Raw genomic sequence first — 23,439 nt, 5'->3', positions numbered from 1 at the left:
GTTATTAGGGTAAGAAAAAGCATGTTTTTTAGATTTTAAACGTTTATTTTTTTATATTAACATTGAAAATGTTTCTGTTATCCTATATAAGGGAGCCCAAATCGAATTAAAATGCTACATTTGCCACACCATGACGTCATATATACAAGGGTATAGGAAATCTCGGCGCAGCGGCGGCAGTCGGCCAGCGCGCGCAAAAACCATTACATCGCTAATTGTTTATTGATATATCTTTAATAGTTTAAAAAGCAAAAAATATGGGGTTTGCTTTGATACCTTATCAAGACATGTTGCGAAACTTTTAAATTGTTTCTTTTTTTTCATTTAGGCCTTCGTTTTTTCTTTAAATGTAGGTTATATTAAAAAATCTATTTTTAAACCAAATTTTCGCATGATTAAAATGATTATTCATGTTAAAAAGTTTTTGGTCATAAGCGCTTCAATGGAAATGTTTTTTGTAGATAATATAAAAAAACTACTCCCTACGAAGACTTTATTGTGTACTGGATCAACAAATAAGTATTTGTTTTCTCTATACGGTGGTATTAATATATCGATTTTTGATGATAGTGCCTTTTTACCCGGTCTAATTTTGCACTACTTTCGGAATAAGGGTCCCCATATCATGTACTGTACTTCCATCCCTGAAAAATTCAGCTTGTGACACCGAAGTGAGAGGTAACGTCAAAATAAGCTTTAATCTACCTACATCATAGGTAGGTGTAGGTACTCTACCTACTACTAGGTATATTCTACCTAGACAGTAGCTGAACTAGTTGACAGTAGTAATTAATTTGTTATCCGATAAGTAGTTGTCATTATATAAGTTTAATCATCTTGTACCTCCTATAACGGTAGGTTTTGGATTTTTCCTGATTGGTTTGTTAAACAAAAATATACTGGGCATATAAATGTCTGTTAAAGGTTAATTCGTTAAAGAAATATGTTACACACATATTATTTTAATAACAATAGTATAATAGTAATGGCTATATTAAGTTATAACACATACATATGTATTGAATGTACTTATTTTAACCAACCCATATAACACAACACAATCCTATAGATATCTTGAGGATATCCACCAAGGATATAGTAAATATCTTAGGGATATCCAAAAACCAGAGGAGGATATTTATGGGATATCCAAGTGGGACAAAAAAAGTCATCTTCAAGACATCCCTAGGCAAGCCTTTTACGATTATTTGGGATATTTATAGGATAATATAGGGATGATGTTAGGAGCATTATAGAATATTTTTAGGACATTCTGAATCCTATAAATATCTTGGGAATATCCACCAAGGATATAGTAAATATCTTAGGGATATCCAAAAACCAGAGAAGGATATTTATAGGATATCCAAATGGGACAAAAAAAGTCATCTTCAAGACATCCCTAGGCAAGCCTTTTACGATTATTTGGGATATTTATAGGATAATATAGAGATGATTTTAGGAGCATTATAGAATATTTTTAGGACATTCTGATAGGACTGTTATTTGACAATACTTCTTAATTATAAAAAAAAAATTTTCCAAAAAAATCCTTTATGGGTATTTCGCCACTGCACTGCAAAAAAAATAAAATTTTTTGACACAATATGTATATCTATTAATAGCCATGCCATATTATGTCAATTCATATTTTGTATGAAAATTTAGAACTATTTGTATGAGTTAAGATATTTCAAATTATATATCACTAACAGTATTAGTATAGCTTTGAGGCTAAGCCAAAATGTGGGTGTGTGCAAAAATTAAATTGATATATTTGAAAAATTTTCATAGAAACTAAAAAGATGACATTAGGGGCAGTCCAGAATTTTTTCCTATATGGCATAAAATGTAAATATTGATCTCTAGCATTTGGATATCTTAAGTATTCAGGTTGCTGGTAAACATTTTGCATTTAATAATAGAAAATAATTCTTCACTTATTTAAATTAAATAATATTCTGTGTATCACGGTGTTCTAACAAATAATAGAGTTATTTATTTTTTGCTAATTAATTTTTTATTTATAATTATTAATTATAAATAAATATTTATAATTTTTAAATTTATTTTACAGTAACATTAAATAATTATCAAAATCATTCATCCTCTTCTGGCGGAGGAGGATTATTAGGAGGAACCCCTTGACGTTTATTCGCTCTAGCTGGAGCATGCCTAAGCCAGTCTCTTAATTTTTTTTCTAGATCATTTTCAGTGCAATGTTTTAAGTAGTTTACATTTCTAGAAGCATCTAAAAATTATTTATTATTTATAATTTCATATTTTTTTTATTAATCTTAAAAAAAAGCCTAAAATTTCCGAAACGATTATTAAAGTGATAGAAAAAGCATAAAAAAAATAGCAAATGACCATTTTATGTTTGATTTGGCTTTACTTAAAAGAAAGTACTAAAATTAGAGACACTGTTCTTTAACATGACACTTATGACACAACAACAAAATAAAATACATACCTTTTAATGCCTTCGTGATTAAAAACTGGCCTATTGGCCTTTTGCCTTTGTGGCCTGTAAAAGAATATTTTGCTGCTACCTCATCTGTCACCAGGCGACCCATAACCCTTTTAATGAACTCATAAGCTGACTCTCCACCTATACGTGAGATGAAATTTACCTGAAAAAAAAAATCTGTCATGTATTTGACAATTTCTTCATATCTATAAAGTTATAATACATTAAACTTCTGGTATATACTAAATAAGGCCAACTTACGAAATTTGAATATGCCTCCCTCTTTTCAAGGGTTTTTTCAAACTCCTCGAATGAATCAGTGTTGTCGAATGGAAAGTTATATACTTCTTCATTAGGGGTAGCTTGCGATGGATTTGATATCTGTAAATTTTCCATTTGTAACTTTATGAGGGTAGTGTCCTCTGCTATACCCTTGGTTAATAGCGTTAAATATGAAATTCTAGAGCACATTTTTGTCAATATCTCTAAAACCAAATATTTTAATAAAATTCCATTGACTTCTAAAGATCTAGAATGAAACGCAAAATAAATGTTACTTGAAAGCACCTTACCTTCATAGCTTTTGCCATGTGCCTCTCTATTAATTGGCTCTTTCTCTCTAATTTTTGAAGTGGAGTCTGAAACAGATTAGAAGTATGCATAATCTGAAGAAAACTGATATAAAAACATCAAGTAAGTAAGTGATCAAATAGTGCAAATAGAAAACTTTCTATTACTATAGTAATATTAAAAAAATAACAATACCTTCATTTCTATTTCTAAAAAGAGTATCCTCTTGAGAAGTTGCAGATTCTTGCCTGAAGTCTTGGCTCCTAGCTATCTGCCTTTCTTGCTTTTTGGTTTCTTTACCTAAAACATATGCAGAATGTAAAAAAAGAGGCTGTCCATAAATATGCAGGGTGTAAATAAAAATGAAAAAATATAGATGATTCTTTATACTTCGTTCTAAGAAAATATTTCATATGAATATAATATGCCCTAAACATTAGGGCATATAACACCTGAATTATTTCACACTTCTATTTACAGCCTGTATACTAATTGCAGATAAATATAAAAACAGATAGGTACCTGTCAAAGGCTTAGATGGAATTGACTTCAATGAGGAGGCACTACTTTCAACCTCACTGTCACTTGATTCAACCATATCGTCGTCTGAGATTAAATATCTTTTATTCCGGATGATTGGTCTACCCTTTGAGGAATTAGTTTGAATATTTTCGTCGCAGTCAGTAGATTCAATGTCAGTTTTAAAGCAAGCCTTGCTGGCGGCACGAGACGCTTGTGAATAATCATCTAAAAGTAATACCCTGTATATTGTATATATATGTTATGGCTAAAGTCTAAAATGGAGTTAATATCAATAATTGATATTAATTATTATAATATCGCCATTAACGAGTTAATGTTTGGGTTTGGTTTTGTTTTCCTTTATGTTGTGATATTAACCAGGTAATATTGAGATTAACACACATACATGCTTTATTTTAGACCTTAATCATAACATATATACCATATACATATAGATTTAACAAAATATTGCTAGTGTAAACCTGTACCATAAATTTTATTCTTTCCAATTATTCTTATTTTTACAAGATCCCAGGTATCCTTTTCGGGTAAAGAGCAGCCCTTAATTAATGCTGTTATAGTACTAAGTTTTTTTGTGTTAGGCCAGTAACCCAAGTTATTGTTTATCACCCAACATTTTGGGAAGGTCTCCACCCTCTCTTCATCTATGAATAACACAATATGCCATGCTAACACCATGATTCTGATATTGCTAAAATACAAAAATACCACAGAGACATGCAACCATATACACTATACATCATACACTATACAACCTACTAAAACCCACTGGCAGATACCCAACAAACATCAGTACAATTATATGTAACAAATAAAAATCAATATATGGAAATAAATCGAGATACTATTTTTTAATCACTTTAAATAGTTAAATAATAGAAATAGAATTCCAATAAAAGAATTATTGGAATTATTACATAATTATACAGGGTGTTCCTAAATGTCATATAGAGGGTGTCTTGTTTTGGTTCAGCTCTATATATGGACATAATCCACTAATAACCAAAAAACCCAGTCTCAACCAAAATAAGATACCCTGTATATATGAAAGGGGGTGGTTCTTTACCTTATTTTATGATCAAAAGTTCATGTAAAGATAGGTCTCAAATTGTATGGCTTTCAAGATATCAAACTTTCTATAAAAGTAGGTTTTTGACTCACCTTTAAAAGCCAAAGCCAAAAAATCACCTAGTTTAATACATACATGATATCTAGGAACACCATGTATAATTAAAATGTATTTTTTTAGAAAGAAAAAATATAGATATTTAAGCCCCGTTCTCAGAACGACGTTGCATGATTCTCAGCCTCGTTCTCAGAACTTTGTATTGTCGAGCGACACGTCAAAAAGAACCAATCAGATTTGCAGAAAATTCAAACAGCTGTCAATTTTAAATTTAGTACAGCTCCCATTGGTCGTTTGAAGTGTCAATCAGTGTAGCTGGCGACACGACGTCGTTCTGAGAAGACGTTGGGTCGCTGGCTACAACACTGGTTGACACTTCAAAGAATCAACGAGAGGTGTATAAATTTGAAATTGACAGCTGTTTGAATTTTTTACAAATCTCATTAACTTGTGTCTAGCCCCAGCAGGCAACTATTAAGCCCGACCAATCATGTTAGAATTTTTGACAAACACAAATGAATTAACACCTTCCAAATAACCACGCTAATCAACCTGATTGGTCAAGCTTAATAGTTCCCTGCTGGGGCTAGACACTTCTATCTCATTACTCATTGGATTTTTTGACGTGTCGCTGGCGACAATACAAAGTTCTGTGAACGGGGCTTTATACTTGAAAGTGCCAAAATTGACTTAAATATGCAATAAAGGAAAAACAATAAAACTGTTGTTAGAACTTGGCAATTTAACATATTTTGATGTAATCTCACTTAATAACCAAATTTCTAAATGGTTATCCAATTCTGACACTTGAAAAACTCCAAGTTCTGACGAGGGACATGGTTTTTTATAAAAATCACAAACATTTTTGAATTTTCTTCCTACCACCTTAATCTCCTTGTTAAGACTTGAAACAAAATTCTCAACAATAAAAATGCTTCCATTTGCTAAACGGCAACAATTATCTGGTGATACTAATTTCAATGTAAAATTTGGAAAAAAATGTTCAGTGTATTGTGGATCATAACAGCCATTAGGAAGGGGTCCTGAAGAGTGAGTTCTTGGTTGAATATGTTTATTTTTGAAAAAGGGAATCCCTAATTCAACATTATCAATTTCAGTTATACGGTTTATGATTTGTTGTAGCGGTTTATCAGATTTTCTTATTAACTTCTTTAAAATTTGTAAAAAATTCTCAAATTGAAAGGCACTAAATTTGTTTAAATTTCCAAATTGCCGACAATCGTCAGCCAAATGCAACAAGTTATGGATGTTATGCGACATATATTCCACAGAATAAAGGAAATAAAACTTTTTAACAAAGTATTTTAAAAGACTCTCTGCATAGATTAATTTAGGTTCTGTGAGGTCTGAACTAGATAATATAAACACTGCTGAATGTAAAACCATAAAATGCTGATAATATTTTTTTTCCAAAGTACTTTTGGTTACCAATGGTCCTGTATATAGCAAAAATTGTCGGAATTCAGTAGCCTTCCACCTTTTAACTTCATTTAAAGCTCTTGGCTTTCTACAAAATTCTAATGGAATGTGTTCTTTTAATCGCAATAAATTTTCTGATATGGCTGACAATTTTCTACTTGATAATTTATAAGGTGGTTTTCCTGCACACCACAATGTGACAAGTAGTTTTTTCATAACCCCCAGAAATATTAGGTGCATAGAATCTAATGGAAATGAGGAAACTAAACCAAAACTGGGTAAATTACATAGAATAGATGTTCCTGTGTGATGCTCCTCTTGACGTAGTAGCAAAAAATCTTCATCTGAACGTTTAATAAATTCTAAATCAGGAAAACAAATACGGTTATTTATATAAGATCCTTCTTGACAACATTTAGTGCATGAATTATAAGCATTATGATTTTTTGTATAACGAACAAAAGATTTTGCAGGAGCATCACATATAAAACCTTTAATTTTGAAAGAAATTCTACTATTCATGAAACAGACCCCATTATTAGAAAGAATGGCGGCTTCGTCAACAAACTCCTTTAATAAATCATTAGACTGTTTAGGTTTCTCATATCCATGATATAGTCCAACAACAGTGACAAAATTTGAATCGAACAGAGAAATCAAAATTGGGTATAACTGACTCCCAGAACTTTTGCTTAATGGCAAACCATCTACGTTTACTAATATTTCACAGGTTGTGATTTTTTTAGAAAATGTTTTATATTGTCTTTGGAGAAGTTTTAAAATCTGCTTTTCTAGACCAAAGTAATAAAACTCACCGGGATCCATCAACCTGGTCAAAGTTTTTCTAGGTGTTTTTAATAGAGTTCTTGCCTCTAATGGTAAATTTGAAAAATGTGGTTTTAAAAGTTTTAATAGATTTGATAATGCCATATTAGTAACATTATTTGAAAGAGCCCATTGCTGCAATTGCTCTGGCATATTAGTGCTTTCATTCTGGGAGGAAAGGCAAGCTTGCTCGTTAGGATCTCCGACAAAGAGTGAATCTTCAATGGAATCATTTTCAGATTCTATATCAGTATCGTCACTAAATATCTCAAATGGCACCTCTAATGACCCATAAGTATAAGGAATGGTAACCCCAGTACCCTCTTTATCGGCATTTAAGGAAACATCAATCATAGAAGATAATGGCTCAGGCTCTGGCTCAGGCTCAGGCTCAGGCTCAGACTCAGTCTCAGGCTCAGGATGGGGGCAATGATCAACAGAGCTGCGAGCATGATTCTCAAAATCTGATGACTGAGCAGTTTCTAGGTTTGAAATAACTTTAGCAATACCAGCAGTCACATTATTTAGGGAATCTTGCTGCAGAGCTCGGTAAAAAGCAGATTTACTTTTTTTAAATTTGGGCATGATGAATAATTATATTATATTAAAAAGTATTCGAATGTTGTATTACTAACCTTTATGTTTATGAACTACAAAAACAGCAACAACGGTATACCGCAACAACTTGTAAATGATAACCATATGATAACCATAAATGATAACGATCGAAAGCACATGGAAAGAGGGTAATTTGGCGGTAAACAGAATGGAAACAATAAAATCAGCGGGAAAATCGAAAGCACAAAACACGTCGAAATCATAGCGTCTCTGACCACTGATCACTGCGTCTGCGTCATAAATCCGTAAACACCCAACTGTCAAAATGAGTTATGGGAATTTTTTTGCGCGGGTTTTTTAAATTCGATGTATTTACTGGAAATGGTGAATCCTAGGAACTTAATGCCTAGTAAAAATTCACGTGAAGAAATAAAAATATTATGTTTTAAGGTATAATCCCATAAAGTATGATTTATTGCATTTTATGTAATATAAAAACTAGTAAATTATTTATTTTTCTTAAATATCTAGACAATATTATTAGGATATTTTATTATCTTGAGCATATTTGAACATCTCAGCTAGATGTACATAAGATATACGACAGATATATCCATAGGATATCCTGTTCTAAGACATCTACGGGATTTCAGAATGTCTAGAGAATATCGTATAGATGTCTTTAGCAGGATGATCTTGTAGTGGGATATTTCGACATTCTATGAATATCCTGCGGATATTGTGTGTTATATGGGAATGCATTGTTTTGTTTTTTTAATCTCACAAATAAGAAATGTTTTATAATTTTTATTATAAAAAACAGTGATTATACAATTTATTTACACCCCTTACACTGTTCTCTGTAAGGGGTGTAACCAGGAGTATATTTCGTAACCTCTTACGATATAAGAGGGCACAAAGTGTTTTATTACTTAATGCTTAAAATTTAATAATATATTTGTACATAAAATAAAATAGACTAGAATGTCAATTAATTAATATTGACGTAATTACTAAATAAGTCCAAGATTTTTTTTCTAATTATTTTAGTGTATTTTTAGTCACCTAATTATAAAGGAGAGATATCCAACCATTGCATTATTTTACTCACAAATAAATGTTTTATGGTTTTTATTATAAAACAACGATTAATTTATTATACACCCATTAACCCAAACACTCCAAAGAGTATATTTCGTGACCCCTTATTTAAAGTGGACAAGCTTTATTAGTCAATGTTTTAATTACCCAGCGTCTTTAATAAAAATCTAATGTAATTTTTCATAGAAACGATCTGACATAAAAAGCAAATTTTATCAAAAAACTTTTTGATTATCTACAAGGAGTAAACCGCTGACAAATGTCTGTATACTAATGCCAAAAATACAAATTAAATACCAAAATTTCTCATATAATGCCCGACTAATGCCAAGCTGATTCCAATATAATACCACTAATACCACGAATAATATGTAACACATTTGTTTCACGAATTAACTTGTAACAATACTGATAGGTACGTGCACAGATTTTTTCCTAGGTAACTTAAAAGTCATTAAAAAGTCTAATTATATTTAAAGAAGATAAAATTCCAACAAATTACATTATAAGGCCAATAATGCACAAGTAATACCATTAAAATTTTAGCGTTTTTAACTTGTGTAACATATTTCTTTAACGAATTAACCAGTAACAGTAGTGGTAGGTACGCGCACAGATTTTTTCGCTAGGTAACTTATTAAGTCGTTAAACAGGCCTATAAAAGCTATAACAACATAGGTAACTAATATTTATAATTTAATTCGAGTTTTAATCTCAAATAATAAATGTTTCTACTGGTGTATTTCTGAAGTGTTTATTATTAAAAGTAGATATTCTTCAAGTTATGCGAAGTAATAAGTAATGTTTCCGGTGAGACCGCGTATATGTCACCGGATTCTGGTTAGTATAAAGACTTTTTCTATAGAAAGAGTTTTTTCTATATTTTCCTTTCAAAATAAGACTAATTTCTTCTTATTCTTTTAAATATTACAGTGTTTCTTTTTTCTAAAATGTTATACTTAATTTTCGCTTAAAATTAAAAAATCACAAATGGAGGAAAATATACGTTATTGAATAAAGTTTATAAAAAATCACTTTACCATAACAAAAAGTAAAAAGTAAAAACTTATGTCATGGCGGAAGATATTCAGGTGGCATTTCACATTTATCTATTAAAATCGAGATTAAAATAATAAACTTGCGTAACATGTTATACACGAGATAGAAAGTTTCAGAATCGATTAATACGCAATACGCTACGCAGTCAACTTATTCCTATGCGCGGATGAGCGTCTTCAAGACTCTTCCTTCGGCCAGGGTCACGACGCGGCCGAAGAGGAATCGGTCTACGTTTGTCTAAACAGGCTGGACACGGTGGAGTACGATATTGGCGAGTCTGAATATTTATAAAAGTTTGCAAAGTAAAATATGTTGGAAAAATAATTAATCCATACATATATAAAAGCTCAAAGGGTTTTTTGTTGCATCCATCCCCAGAAACCGCTTTGCAATCTTGATGATTCTTTTTTAAATGAAAGGTATATATGTGTAGATTTGTTATGAAGTATTTTTATAGTGCTTAATGGCTATTTCTTTGTGTAAAAACGACTAAATACTAAAACATACCTGATAAATTCACCTACACACAATACCTCCAGAAATAAATTATTTGTCATTGTCAGTTAGTGTGTCAGTTAGATTATATATTACGTTTTTAGATATTTTAGAGTGAGTTCATGCCGCCAGCTTTAGATACATAAATATTAGCACAAAGGTTCGTTTAAACGACATTAGTTAATTAGCTACACAAAGCGATTTTAGGAAATTCATCCTCTTAGAGAGTAAAATTATCTCGGAACAGTTTGTTGTATGAAAATTCCTTACTATTTGGTCTAGAAGAATAAAATCCTACAAAAAGAATTAGAAGAAATTTTGAAATTCATCAACCAAATGGGTAAAGTTAGTAAAGTTTATATAAAACTTGGTGACCTCTGGATTATACACATAAAAATTGGCACAAAGGTAAAAGCGAATTTATGAAATTTATACCCTTAGGAAGTAGAATAGGGAATGAAAGTTTGCTGTACGAAAATGCAATACTATAACATTATAAACCAGACAGTATAAAAATTTATATACAAGGGTTTATTTAGTGACATCATAACAGAAATATATCTTCCTCAATTATCCTTCAAAGAATAAAAAATAACCTATAAAGAGAAAGTATTAGTATCTTAATAAATAAAAAAAAAGATGAAAAATAAAAAACATCTATATGCTCACTAGCTCTCTATAAAGAAGTAAAAAATCATTTAAATCAATGCATGAACGATTCGAGGTGTAACGCGAACGTAGTCGCGAGAAAAAAGCTAGTAATTTATTAAATTATTTTATTTAACTCATTAATTTTTCATTGAAAAGGAATTTTGTAATTCGCCACTATATTAGTTAAAAACTAAGAAACTCATATCAAATTTAAGTTTTTGATTTTTTGACTTATACTTTTTACAAAATCTGAACACATTTTAAAAGAAAAAAAGTTTTCGATAATATTTCTGTAGATTGACTACAAGTTGTATAACATAAATTTCTACCGGTCTACCTAGTGGTCTGCAGCATCGCCTTGTGGTGCCAACGTAAGGCCTGTTAATCTGTGACGTGACGCACAACAGCCAAAGAAAAACAGAAGCGTGGCTAAGAATTTAGTAATTTAAAAAGTCTTTTAGATACAGTAGTAGGTATTAAAAGTTTGTGTTTAAATGGGTGTTTGCCTTTTAACAGTTAAAAAATTATATCGTAAAGTGTAACTTTCCGTAAGAATTCTTTATCTGTCATTGATCATGATCTGTCATCATGTTAACCTGATGTTTTTGTATGTTATTTTGTTTTTTCGAGGTTTCTTTGCTTGCTTGTTTTTACGGATAGGTGCGATCGTGCATAATTATTATTGGTAATGTTTTTATTTAATGTTAACATTACTACTTTTTCAGTGAATCTTTAAATCTGTTGTTTTGTTAAAGTTCGTTATTTAAACATATGTATGTAATACACTCATATTAACACTAATCATATTTTTACGTTTTTATTCATCATTTTCAATGCCCCCCCCAGTTTGCATCTTTGTAAAGGACTGTGAATTTTTATGTTTATCTAGAATAGATAATATCTAAACTCGGATCCTTTGTTGTCGTTGAGAAATAAAATGTTTTCTGTTGTTTGAGAATAAAATGTTTTGCACTTTTACTTTTTCATATTTGGGTCATTTGTATAATGAAAAAAAAATAGATGGAGTAAAAATAGGGGCGCCAAAATATCCCAGGGCTTTGGGCAGTTTCAAGTGTTAATACCTACGCCTCTGATTATTCCCGAATTTGTCCGGTCTCGATTTCTGATTTTGGGGATTTTTGAAATATGAAATATATCGTGGCAACTAACACAATGTCGAACACCTGGAAAATGCTTTAATAATGCAAGCTTTTAGATTTTTGCAAACCCATCCCGTTATAATAAATTACGTTCAAAAGTAAAATATATCAATTCCAAATAAAATTTTAATATTTGTATAACTATTTTAGTAAATACCATTTTGATTTTTTGTTATTTATCACGGCCTACTAATAAGAAAATGACATATTTTAAATATTGCAGTAAATAGTGAAAATAAATATAGAGTGATATATATTTTTGAGAAGCTCATAACAAGGCGGATCATTATGATTTATAAAGATACAGGGTGTTCCATTTGAAAAAAACATAACTTTAGTTCGTATCTTCAAAAATATTTTTTTCGTATAAAAACAGACTACGTAACTGTATTCTACGTAAAAAGTTCTACAAGAGTCAGTTTTCACCTTCTCGATATCATCCATAATAACGGAGATACAGGATACGGGGGCTGTCCCAAATTGCAATATTTTCAAAAAGACCCTGTAGCTCAGAAACGAAGAGGGCTATAAAAATTTTGTTGACAGCATCTTCCGTTTGACAAAAAAAAGGTTTGTGCAAACCCCATCCTCCTATCTTTACTAATAACGGAGATACCGTATGATTTCAACCAAAATGGGACACCCTGTACATAATGTCGGTTGTGATTCTCTTAATAACCCCAAAATATAAAGCAAAATAAATGAACAGAAACCATTACTTAAAGTACAGTACGTCTGTCCGTTCTATAGCTACGGGGTATTCGTGAGAGGGGAAACGATATTCTCCCGATGTTTTTCGTAAAAAATTAGACGACGCGTCCCATCGATAAAAATTCGACAAATTTGCAAGTAGCCAATAAAATGAGTGGGCGGAGCGATTTGCGGTGATGTACTCGTCAAGTCGACGTGTAAAATATATTACTGTTTATTTAAAATATATAGACACAGATCCAGCAGACGTACTGTACGTCTACTGGATCTGTCTCTATGAAAGGAATGCGGACAAAAAAACATTTAAATAAACAGCAATATATTTTATACGTCGAGTTGACGGGTACGTCACCGCAAATCGCCCCGCCCACTCATTTTATTGCCTACTTGCAAATTTGTCGAATTTTTATTGATGGGACGCGTCGTCTAATTTTTTACGAAAAACATCGAGAGTCGTTTCTCCTCTCACGGATACCCCGTAACTACAGAACGGACAGACGTACTGTACATTAACAAATAACTTACGTAGTCAAGGAGTGATTTATATGAACGCATCACGTTTAAAATTTATAAAATCACAGTATACAGGGTGCTACAAATTCGAGGTACGAGCACTGGTATCTCGGAAACCGTAATAGATACGAAGATGGTTAAATTGGGGCAAAGTTGCTCCTTGGGATGTTCACCAAGATGCCATCAAAAAGATTTAAAAATTTCAAGGATTGCTGACTTTTTTGAAAAAAAAAGCTGATTTTCGTGAACATCAATTACATTTTTTCTTGTCGCTACTTTTTAGGAAATCAAAAAACTAATTGCACATTTTCATAGCCACTATATTAGGGCTATCTGATAGTATTTTTAGATTTTCAAATTAGCTTATAATTTGTGAAATTCAGAGGCCAACTTATTTTTTTTAAATATGGACCTGCATTATGTATTTCATGTTTTGAAAGAGCTCGGTCTTCTGAGTATAATAATATGTCACACTTGATACTTTTTTTTGTTTTGAGTACCTTAACAATAACAAAACTATTTTATTATTATTTAAAATAATTTCAAGTCCGACTCTGGGTTTTTAAATTATTTTAATCTGATTATATTTGATTATATTGATTGCAACAATATTGATCAGCGCTAATTAACATTGAATAAGGGAAATCGAGCCAATTGAAAGAATCAAATAAATAATATCCAGGTCAGCAATTTAAATATATTATTTTTAAATCTCTTTGTTGTAAATTTGAAATCTTAATGTTTAATCTAATCTAATAATATGCATAATATTAATCGTAGTAATTATGATGCAAGTAAGGCACCCCCCCCCCCCGCCCCTTGGCGACAGATCCAGACCAGAAACCTCGCTGGCCATTATATTGCTCTACTATTTCCAATCCATCTTCCGGGGAAACGATTTGATTGTTTATACTATATTATATTTATATTACTTATTTTATATAATTTTATATGATTTTATTGCATTTGATCTTCCGTATTCAATGTTTTACCTCACGTCATATTGTTAAGTTTGAAAGCTTATCAATATTGTAACGTTGAATAGATTAAATATTTAAAAAAAAACAGAGGCGGACTTGAAATTAGTTTAAATAAATTGTGTTCAAATGTTCGGGAGACTTTTCGAGTTCTTTCAAAACCTGAAATTAAAAATGCAGGTCCGTATTTAAAAAAATTAAGTTGACCTCTGTATCTCACAAATTATCAGCTAATTTGAAAATCTAAAAATACTATCAGATAGCCCTAATAAATTGGCTATGAGAATGTGCAATTAGTTTTTTAATTTTCTAAAAAGTAACGACAGGAAAAAATAAAATTGATTTTCAAAAAATCAGTGAGGCGATGACTTGTATCGAAATCATTTCTTCATCGACTGGGGAGGAAATGAAGAAATAAAACAATTTTTTTGGTATATCAAAATAAGAATTTTAATGCATGGAAGACGTGTATCAAATATAACATCAGAGATATTTTGAAAAAAAAATCAGAAAATTTACCACATTGTATCTGAAAAGTTAAGATGTTTAGGATATATATATTCATATGAAGTTTTTTTCATAGAATAGGTCTAAGAACTACCTGCTTAAATATTAACATGTCATTAAGGAACAGCCTGTATATTAGAATATTTCTTATGTCTATTATTAGAATTTAAAATGTCTTCAAAACATAATATCAAAACATAATATCAAATATCAAAACATGATGATTTTATTTTCGACCTTCTTTCACTTTATCCTATCATATTTTTTTCTTTAATTTAATTTTCCCACTTCATATATCTTTGGCTTCGGCCGAAGGTGACCCACTTGACCCACTCACAGACCGAAGTTGGGCTCGGCTCCGGCTTCGACCAAAAAAAAATCACATTTGGTCGGTCTTTAATTACTTTTATTGCCCTTTCCAAATAGCTATATCAATAGGTATGTACTCCGTTTATTTTTTTTTCAAATTCCAGTTGGCAACGGAAATTAATGTATTAGCTTTTAATTTTGATTGGTTTATAAAATTTTTGGCTTGGTATGCAATGTTTTTTTTTCAGAAGGACTACAAGTTATAAAATCGTAGCTATCTTACTAAACAAAAAAGTTATTACAAAACTGTACAGTTAAAACCTTTTACAGGGCCTACATATCCCACAACAGAATCGGCAGGAATTCCTTCTGATACACCAAGTCCAGAAGAAAAACCCGCCGTTCCAGGATACCCTAACATCCATCCAGACGTTCCATTCCTCACCGAAGCTACCGAACCGCCATCAGAGCAACCGAGAACCACTCCTCAGGCACCTGAAGAGCCAGAAGGACCTAAAGAACCTGAACTACCCAGCAGATTGTTCCCTGAAATTCCAGAAACTCCACAAAAACCTAACGTTTCTCTAGTGCCTGGTGGCCAACATGAGAGTACTACAGAACAGTTGTATACTAGTCCACACGAAGATCAAGCAGGAACTTCGACAGTTGGGCCAACGTTACATACCGATGCTCTTCCTTACACATCGTCAAATGGTACGACTGTTATAACAGTAATAGTCCGGGAGGCAGCGGCTTTTTTTTCAAGGAATTTAATCCCGGCTGAATTTAATACAGTAGGTTATACCACGTTATACTCACATTCTAAATGACAAATCCGACCGTCAGTCTCCGTACTAGCGGTGGGTGTGAGCATGGGAGGCTGCGATATTCGTAAAAAAAATGATTTCTGAAGTTATTTCATCCCGGGTGAAAATGCTTGTGTGCAATATTGATGACAGAGACCGTCAGCCGGTCGGCTGAGGGTGGAAAATACATCAGTCGGGCGACTGAACGTAGAAAAAAATACGAAATTCAATTTATTATTTCATCCCGTTTGAAACTTACACAAGATTTCGTGCGTATATAGAAATATAATAATGACTAATGACCGTCAGGTGCGTGTCTAGCGGTGGTAAGACCGTCAGTCATGGCAAAATATAGTACGACGCGACGCGCGGAATTTTCCATGGTCTGACTGACGGCTTTTCCCCCAATGGGCAATCAGCTGACGCATATTTTCACATTTCTATTTATTAAAACTATCATATTTATTAATTTCAATTGTTTTTTTACGATTTACTGAAGGTATGCATTAATAATTTTGCACCGGGTGTTTCACTAAGAATAGCGCTGGCTGTATCTCAAAAAGTATTTGCTATAGAGACTGCGGAAAAAAATATTTATAACTAAAGAGGCAATGAGAAATTGCTGGAAGTGATTTTTTTTCCAAGTTTGTAGAATGGCCGCTAGAGGGCGCAACTGCTATAGCAAATAAGAAAATGGAATTTTGACAACATTCTGCCTAGATAAGGGGTGCTATAAAAAAGTAGTGGTGGAGGAAGGTTACATTTGTTTTTATTTAAATGATAATACCTCCGGACTGGTTAATCAGAATCCAATGAACTAGTGCTCATTTAAAAGAGCATTTTATTTTATATTATACCATATAAATAACCATAATTAGCATTTAACAGTAAAAGAGCGCTGTCTTACAAATTAACAAACCTTGTGCGTTTCTTCAAAAAATTTATATGCAATAGTTAAGCAATTTTAGCTGATCAAGGCTGATAGTAAAGAGGAATAAAAACTTAAAAGTCAGCAAAAGCCACATCTGGATATCTTTTTCCAAACGAAGATATTAGCAAAAATATAATAAATACAAAAAAATAACCTTATTTTTATGTCACTGTATCAGTAGCCTTTGTGATAATAACCATTCTAATAAAAAATAAAATGCAAACGATTAATTTATTCTAATACCGATAATATGCCAGAATGCCACATTATCAGATGTATAAATACTTAATCTTAATTATGTATTCATTATAAATACATATTTATTATGAATACATAATTAAGATGCCAATGACACTGAACAAGAAACGACGCGACATCACAGTGAAGCTAGGGTAAGCTTTGCAAAGAAGTTGCTTTTGAACATTTTGAAGTAATAGTTTAAAAGTTAAATTGTTATTATTGTCAGTAGCGTTTTTATCATTGACTTGTTTTATCATGACTTCACTGAGGCGTCGCTTCTTGTTCACTGTCATTGGCTTCTTAATTATTAAATATATTAATATATCTGGTATTACGATATTCTGGTATTCTGGTATATTATCGATATTGGAATAACTTAATCGATTGTATTTCATTTTTTATTGGAAAGCTTATACATTTTTTATTAGATACAGATACCTTAGAATACTGATAAAATAAGGTAATTAATGTCTTACTTTTTCGTATTTATTATATTTTATTTATTATGCTAATATCTTTGGTTTCGAAAAAGATATCCAGATGGGGTTTGGATAGAATTGTAAAAATATGCGTTAGCTGATTGCCCATTGGGCGAAAATCCGTCAGTCAGACAATGGAAAATTCCGCGCGTCGTATAAATGCATGCGCGCGCTCATACAATTTTGCTTTGACTGACGGTCTTACCATCGCTAGACGCAGCTGAAGGTCATTATTATATTTCTATATAAGTACGAAATCTTGTATAAAAGTTTCAAACGGGATGAAATAATCATTTGAATTTCGTATTTTTTTCTACGTTCACTCGCCCGACTGACGTATTTTCCACCCTCAGCCGACCGGCTGACGGTCGTTTTTTATTACTACATAACATCAATATTACATACAAGCAGTTTCACCCGGGATGAAATAACTTCAGAAATTCAATTTTTTTACGAATATCGCAGTCTCCCATGCTCGCACCCACCGCTAGTACGGAGGCTGACGGTCGGATTTGTCATTTAGAATATGAACATAACGTGGTATAACCTACTGTATTAAATTCAGCCGGGATTAAATTCCTTGAAAAAAAAGACGCTGCCTCCCGGACTAAAAAGGTTGTTCAAAATTGCTTAAGTCAAACCGTATTCATTTGACTTTTTTTCTGACTCAAATTAAAAATACTTTGTTTGATATCTATATCAATAAATCATATTATTTTTTATGCAACTGAAAACAACGATACTGATCATGATAAGAACATATTTTATGATACTTTATATAGTTTAATTATTTCTTTTTTCTTTAACCATTAGATTATATCCATATCATGTTTTTCCTTTCTTGGGGACCTATGAGGTTTTATAATAAATTGATAAATGGATTTTTTTTTTGTGCGACGTTTCGCTCCAACATAGTGGGCTTTTTCAGGCACTTTATTCTAAAACCTTGAAGTCGTCTATATCGCATACCCAAGAAAGGAAAAAAAAATATATTTTTTTTTAGGTTACACCCAACCATCAGATGTGAGTACCGGTTACCCCGAAGCAGGCCAATCTATACCACAGGTAGACTTAACACCTTCCACTGCCCTACCTGAAGGAACAACGCCACGAGCTGAACAAACGAGTCCCTCTGAAACTAAACCAGTAGAAACCTCAGAATATCAAACTGAAGTGCCGGTTACACCTGAAGGACCTGCTTTAACAACTTCAGAATCAGTCACTCAGGAAGGACGATTAAAGTCTGAAGAACCTGTATCTATTCATGCGGGAACTACATTAGCTCCAAGCGGATTTACTGCTTCTACACCAAGTGAAACTGAAGGGGAGTTGAAAACCACAGAGAACCCCGAAGCCAACACAATTCCTGGAAATGCCGAAAGTTCTGTAGCTGCAGATGATGATTCAAAGCATCCTCCTCATATTCATTCCCTTGACGTAATCTGTGGAAAAGAAATGATGACCATCACCATTGAATTTAACAGAGAATTCAACGGAATTATTTACTCTAAGGGTCACTTCAGCAACAACGAATGCAGATATGTTCCAGAGAACTCAGGTCAAACCAAATACACCTTCACAGTAAGTCTGAACACTTGTGGAACTGAATTCGTAAACGCCTTTGACACTCAGAACCAATCTTACTTAGAGAACGTCCTAGTGCTGCAAAACGAAGCGGGAATACAGGAAGTGTGGGATACTGTTAGATCTGTCAGATGTTTATGGGAAGGAAATATTAAAGATACACTTAGAGCGGCTTTCAGCATCGGCATGTTGAGTCAAGAAATTGTTACTTTCAGTGGAGACACCGCCATGGCCAAACTTGATGTCCTTCTTGGTAGAGGACCTTTTGGTGAACCTGCAAATGGTTTAGTCAAGATCGGAGAACAAATGACGTTAGCTGTGTCTGTCAGCGGTGACCCTGGATTCGACTTACAAGTCAAAGATTGCAAAGCGATTGATTCTGATGAAAAGAACATCATAGCTTTAACTGACGAAGATGGTTGTGTGTTGAAACCTAAAGTTTTCGGAGCTTTCCAGAAAACAAGAGAAACGGGGAGCACGGGGGCTTCTATTATAGCCTACGCGTACTTCAACGCCTTTAAATTCCCTGACATTATGGACCTAACTATTGAATGTAACATTGAGCTTTGTAAAACAGATTGCGACATGTGTTCAAAAGAAAATCAACAATTAGAACCCAGCAAGAGGCGTAGAAGAGATGTATCAGCAGCAAATGCATCATTAAGTGACGGTACAATCATGGGCAAACGCCTTCAAATAATTCTACCTGAAGATATTAACGAAAAAACAGTTTTAGAGCTCAGTACAAAAGATCATGTTTGTATATCAACACAAAATTTTTTGTTTTCCTCGACAGTTTTGATCTCGCTCGCTCTAGTTAGTAGTAGTTTTAGTATATGTTTATGGTTAAGACGAAGAGAGAAATACTTACCATAGTACCTAAAATAAAATATAAAAATGCCTAAAACAATACATGCTGCCAATAAAATTAAAACGTTACCAGTTAGTTACCAGTATATTAACATTCTTAAGAATAAAGTTAAGTCAACAATGAGTCCTATTGTATAAAATCTGCAACTGCAATCAACTAATATTAAGTTTAAAATTGTACAGAAATGTAATCATGTAAATAAAGAGTATTTATATACAAATTATTGTTTTATAATTTTTGTAATTATATTTAACATCGGCAACGCTGCAACATGTTAAACAATTAAAATGAGGGTAAAATGGGTAAAAATGAGGAATTTCAAATTAGTCTTGTCCAGGTCGGTGAAATTCTTATGGGATTTCTTAAGTCGGATAAAATGTTGCATGGGTGTCAGACTAGATGCCGCCACATTATTTACACATAATGTTGATCTTTATCATCTTCAATTAAAGCAACTATAACGGTTACAACTTCTGGACTTGGAAACATGGAAACCATCTCTGCTAGAGTAACTGGCCAACAGACAATAATAATATATTTCAATAACAGCGACACTACATAAATCACAAACACTATTTTATAGGTCTGTTGACTGGGACCAAAAGCAAAGGCATGGTTTTAATGTAAAAATTACGAAAAAATATTAGTGTCGAATGCGAATATCTCCAAAAAATAAACTATCGAGAAAAGATACACCTAAATGATAAAACGATTTTCAAACTTCTTGGCTTTTAACAAATTCCACACGGTGTTCCAAATTATCACCAAAATAACAATATTTTGTGTTCCCCCGTATAATTGACAGATGAGAACATTTATTTTTAATTTAGAAAGAGCTACTAAAAAGTAAAATAATTTAGCCACAAATTGCTTAAAAGATCATCAAAATCGGTCCACTAGAACACAATATTCTAAAACTTGAAAATGGTAAAAAATTTAATTCTAAAAACTTTAAAATACTGAGATGACTCGCCTATTTAAAAATAAACATAATATGTTAATTTTTTTTGTTAATTTAAAGAAAGATTATTTCTTTAAATTCAATGCATAATTTTGACACTCTGCATACCTAAATAAAATTATTGATTTTTAAAATATTCGCAAACTAGCGAAAGGGAAATCAGACAACGAACAGAGATGATAGATGTTAGGGAAGTTTTGAGACTACCCTTCGAAAATTATTGATGTTATTTTGGTTTGTAGGGTTTGTGACAAAGAACGTTATTATATTTCCACCAAACCTTCAACTTTAGCTTCGAGTTTCCAGAGCCTTAGTACTTGCGGCCGGCGACCTGCTAAACTAACAAAATCTCTTCGGTTGTGAATGAAATAAATATGGCCATGTTTTGAATGTATTAAACTACAAACCTTGGTATGAGGACAGTTTTTGTATTATTTCATTTTTTTAGTTCAGAACAACAGTAGAATTCTTTGGAATAATGATCAAGATTTTCCCTTCCGTGCTCTATTACTTGTAAATTCCAGGCATAGTAGGGCACTCCTTTCATTTAGCGTTTGATTTACATAACCTATTCTCCTCAAATTTCCTAAAATATTGCATCTGTCGGGCGCATCCGAGGTAAGTTCCAATAAAAATATTTTTAACACAACGTAGGTTGCTTTATTTCATTTAAATTGTTTTTTTTTATACAACTGCCAACCAAAATCTTCAACCACTTCTTCAATTTTGATGAACGACACGTCAAAATTTTAAGGTGCCTTTTTTTGGTGCCTCGTGCCGGTGAGTGTATATTTGGGATATTAAAGGTAAATTCTAATAATTTAAATGGTATTTTGAATGTGTCTATTTTACTCTTTTATTGCATATTTTGGCATTACGAAGTGCTTATAATCTGATGTCTCTTATTATACAGTGTGAGTCTTAAATAAGTCCAAACATTTTCAGGGCAGGTAGATCTAGATAAAAGAAACACCTGTTTCCTCTTTGCCGTTTTTTAAATAACTCCAAGATAACTGAGTTATTTTACTTTGAAAATTTCCAGAAAAAAATATTTTTTGCTTAAATTTTGAGAACCACTGGATCTTTTCTGGGGTTTCTTTCTTGTAAATTTATAAAGGAACTATGTTTTTAACTAAAAGCTAAAAAAATTTCAAATTTTTATTAAAAATTCCAAATTTTCTATTTTTTTTTCGCGAAAAAGCTTCATAATCGTGTTTATAATGGTGGTGAAAATATACTACCCCTAAAAGTATTTGCACTTATTTAAGACTCGCCCTGTATATTACAAAAAATACTATAAAAGTTTACCAAAAACCTAATATAAAAGAGTTTCTATTTAATTTCATATTTTTTATGAATATAACAGATTATTTTTATTTTATTACAAAAAACGTTTTATTTAATATCTTAATTTATAAATGATTGAGAAATCTACAAAAAAGTCTTAATTTTCAAAAGTTATTCACTTTCTGCACTGGTAGTTGCTTGGGTGAGAAACACTTGTTGAGCTCCACCATTTTGTTGTGTCACCTAAAAAATATGGTCAAAATTAAAAAAAATGTGTATTTTATTCTTCTCTACCATACACATACTGTTGTGTGCTAGAGCGTATCGACCGGCACGCTCTAGCATACAACACATGATCTGTCTTTATTTTTATACATCTTTTATAATTCCTCCTTGTATGGATATTTCAAGTGACCAAATCACAGTTATATATGTTATATATGAAACGTTGAAAATCAATTGTAAAATTTCTCACGTGCTTGTTGCAGAAATATACATAGCGTTTCCTAAATAAGAGCAATCATGGTAAAAGAATAAATTATATTTTTTTTATTTTTCCAAACGGGTTAAAAATAGAAAAGTAATTTAACATTACAATTAAAAAAAAATGCTAATATTTTGAGGACAGCTAGTTTATTTTTGTTTTTGAAAATTAAATTGACTATTTATATTCGCATATTAATACAAAAATATATTGTTTCAACTAAAAATTGAACTTATAAAATACGAGATAAAATATCAGTTCACATTTGTCGGGGGTGTTATGGGTGTTGTGTTTTTTTTAAGAAGAAATGCCTTACTATGTTTGTACTCTAAGTGTGCATCAGTAACCTTAGTAAGGTTCTCTCCCTTTTTGAGAACGCTTACGGACGCCGAGTTGCCTTGGTTCGGTACTCGGGCGCCACCCTCAAAGTTTTAAGTGTTTGAGAGACCACTACTGCCAGTACGGGTAGCTTTTATTTTATACAGTGGAGATACCAGGGAATGATGAGATGAAAAGAAAATAAAACGCACAATTAACTATAACGTAACACTAGGTTTTTATTTAACAAATTAATTATTTACAAAAATAATCAAAGAAAGTTTACGTTCTCGAATTGTAACAATAGCAAAATAAAATGAACGCTAGAAACTCGTAAAGCAAAATTTACAATAACAACCGTGTACCTCTAGAGTTCTGATCGGTTATTCCCAATACGCAACTCTCTGACTGACTCTCTCACTCGAGCACAAGACGCGTTCCCGAAGTGACGTTCCGTTATACA

The 23,439-nt window shown here is 32.1% G+C and overlaps 2 protein-coding genes across 7 annotated transcripts in view; one reads left to right on the top strand and one right to left on the bottom strand.

Moving 5' to 3' along the window:
* Positions 1-20,142, top strand: part of LOC115876512 (mucin-6-like) — a 104,208-nt gene extending 84,066 nt beyond the window's left edge. For all 5 annotated transcript variants that reach the window (XM_030892315.1, XM_030892314.1, XM_030892316.1 and 2 more), the window contains exons 6-7: positions 15,346-15,729; positions 18,475-20,142. In XM_030892315.1, the coding sequence (XP_030748175.1) occupies positions 15,346-15,729; positions 18,475-19,931 (1,841 nt within the window). In that variant the 3' untranslated portion in view covers positions 19,932-20,142. The remainder of the gene's footprint in view (positions 1-15,345; positions 15,730-18,474) is intronic.
* On the bottom strand, positions 1,969-8,283 carry LOC115876516. 2 transcript variants are annotated; one of them, XM_030892325.1, is made up of 8 exons: positions 7,610-7,826; positions 4,051-4,274; positions 3,563-3,787; positions 3,236-3,340; positions 3,043-3,108; positions 2,732-2,955; positions 2,474-2,633; positions 1,969-2,251 (listed from the first exon to the last, which is right to left on the bottom strand). In XM_030892325.1, the coding sequence occupies exons 2-8, from the start codon at positions 4,259-4,261 to the stop codon at positions 2,100-2,102; spliced, it is 1,143 nt and encodes a 380-aa protein (XP_030748185.1). In that variant the 5' UTR covers positions 4,262-4,274; positions 7,610-7,826; the 3' UTR covers positions 1,969-2,099. The 2 variants fall into 2 exon arrangements, with proteins under 2 accessions (XP_030748185.1, XP_030748186.1); XM_030892326.1 differs by lacking the exon at positions 4,051-4,274 and having other exon boundaries at positions 7,610-8,283.
* Positions 20,143-23,439: the final 3,297 nt, after the last annotated feature.

The sequence above is a fragment of the Sitophilus oryzae genome, unplaced genomic scaffold (assembly GCF_002938485.1).
Source record: "Sitophilus oryzae breed Bouriz unplaced genomic scaffold, Soryzae_2.0 scaffold_1436_pilon_pilon, whole genome shotgun sequence".
In the NCBI taxonomy this organism is placed as follows: domain Eukaryota; kingdom Metazoa; phylum Arthropoda; class Insecta; order Coleoptera; family Curculionidae; genus Sitophilus; species Sitophilus oryzae.
Note: the sequence above shows the minus strand (reverse complement) of the source record. Positions and strands in the feature narration are given on the sequence as shown.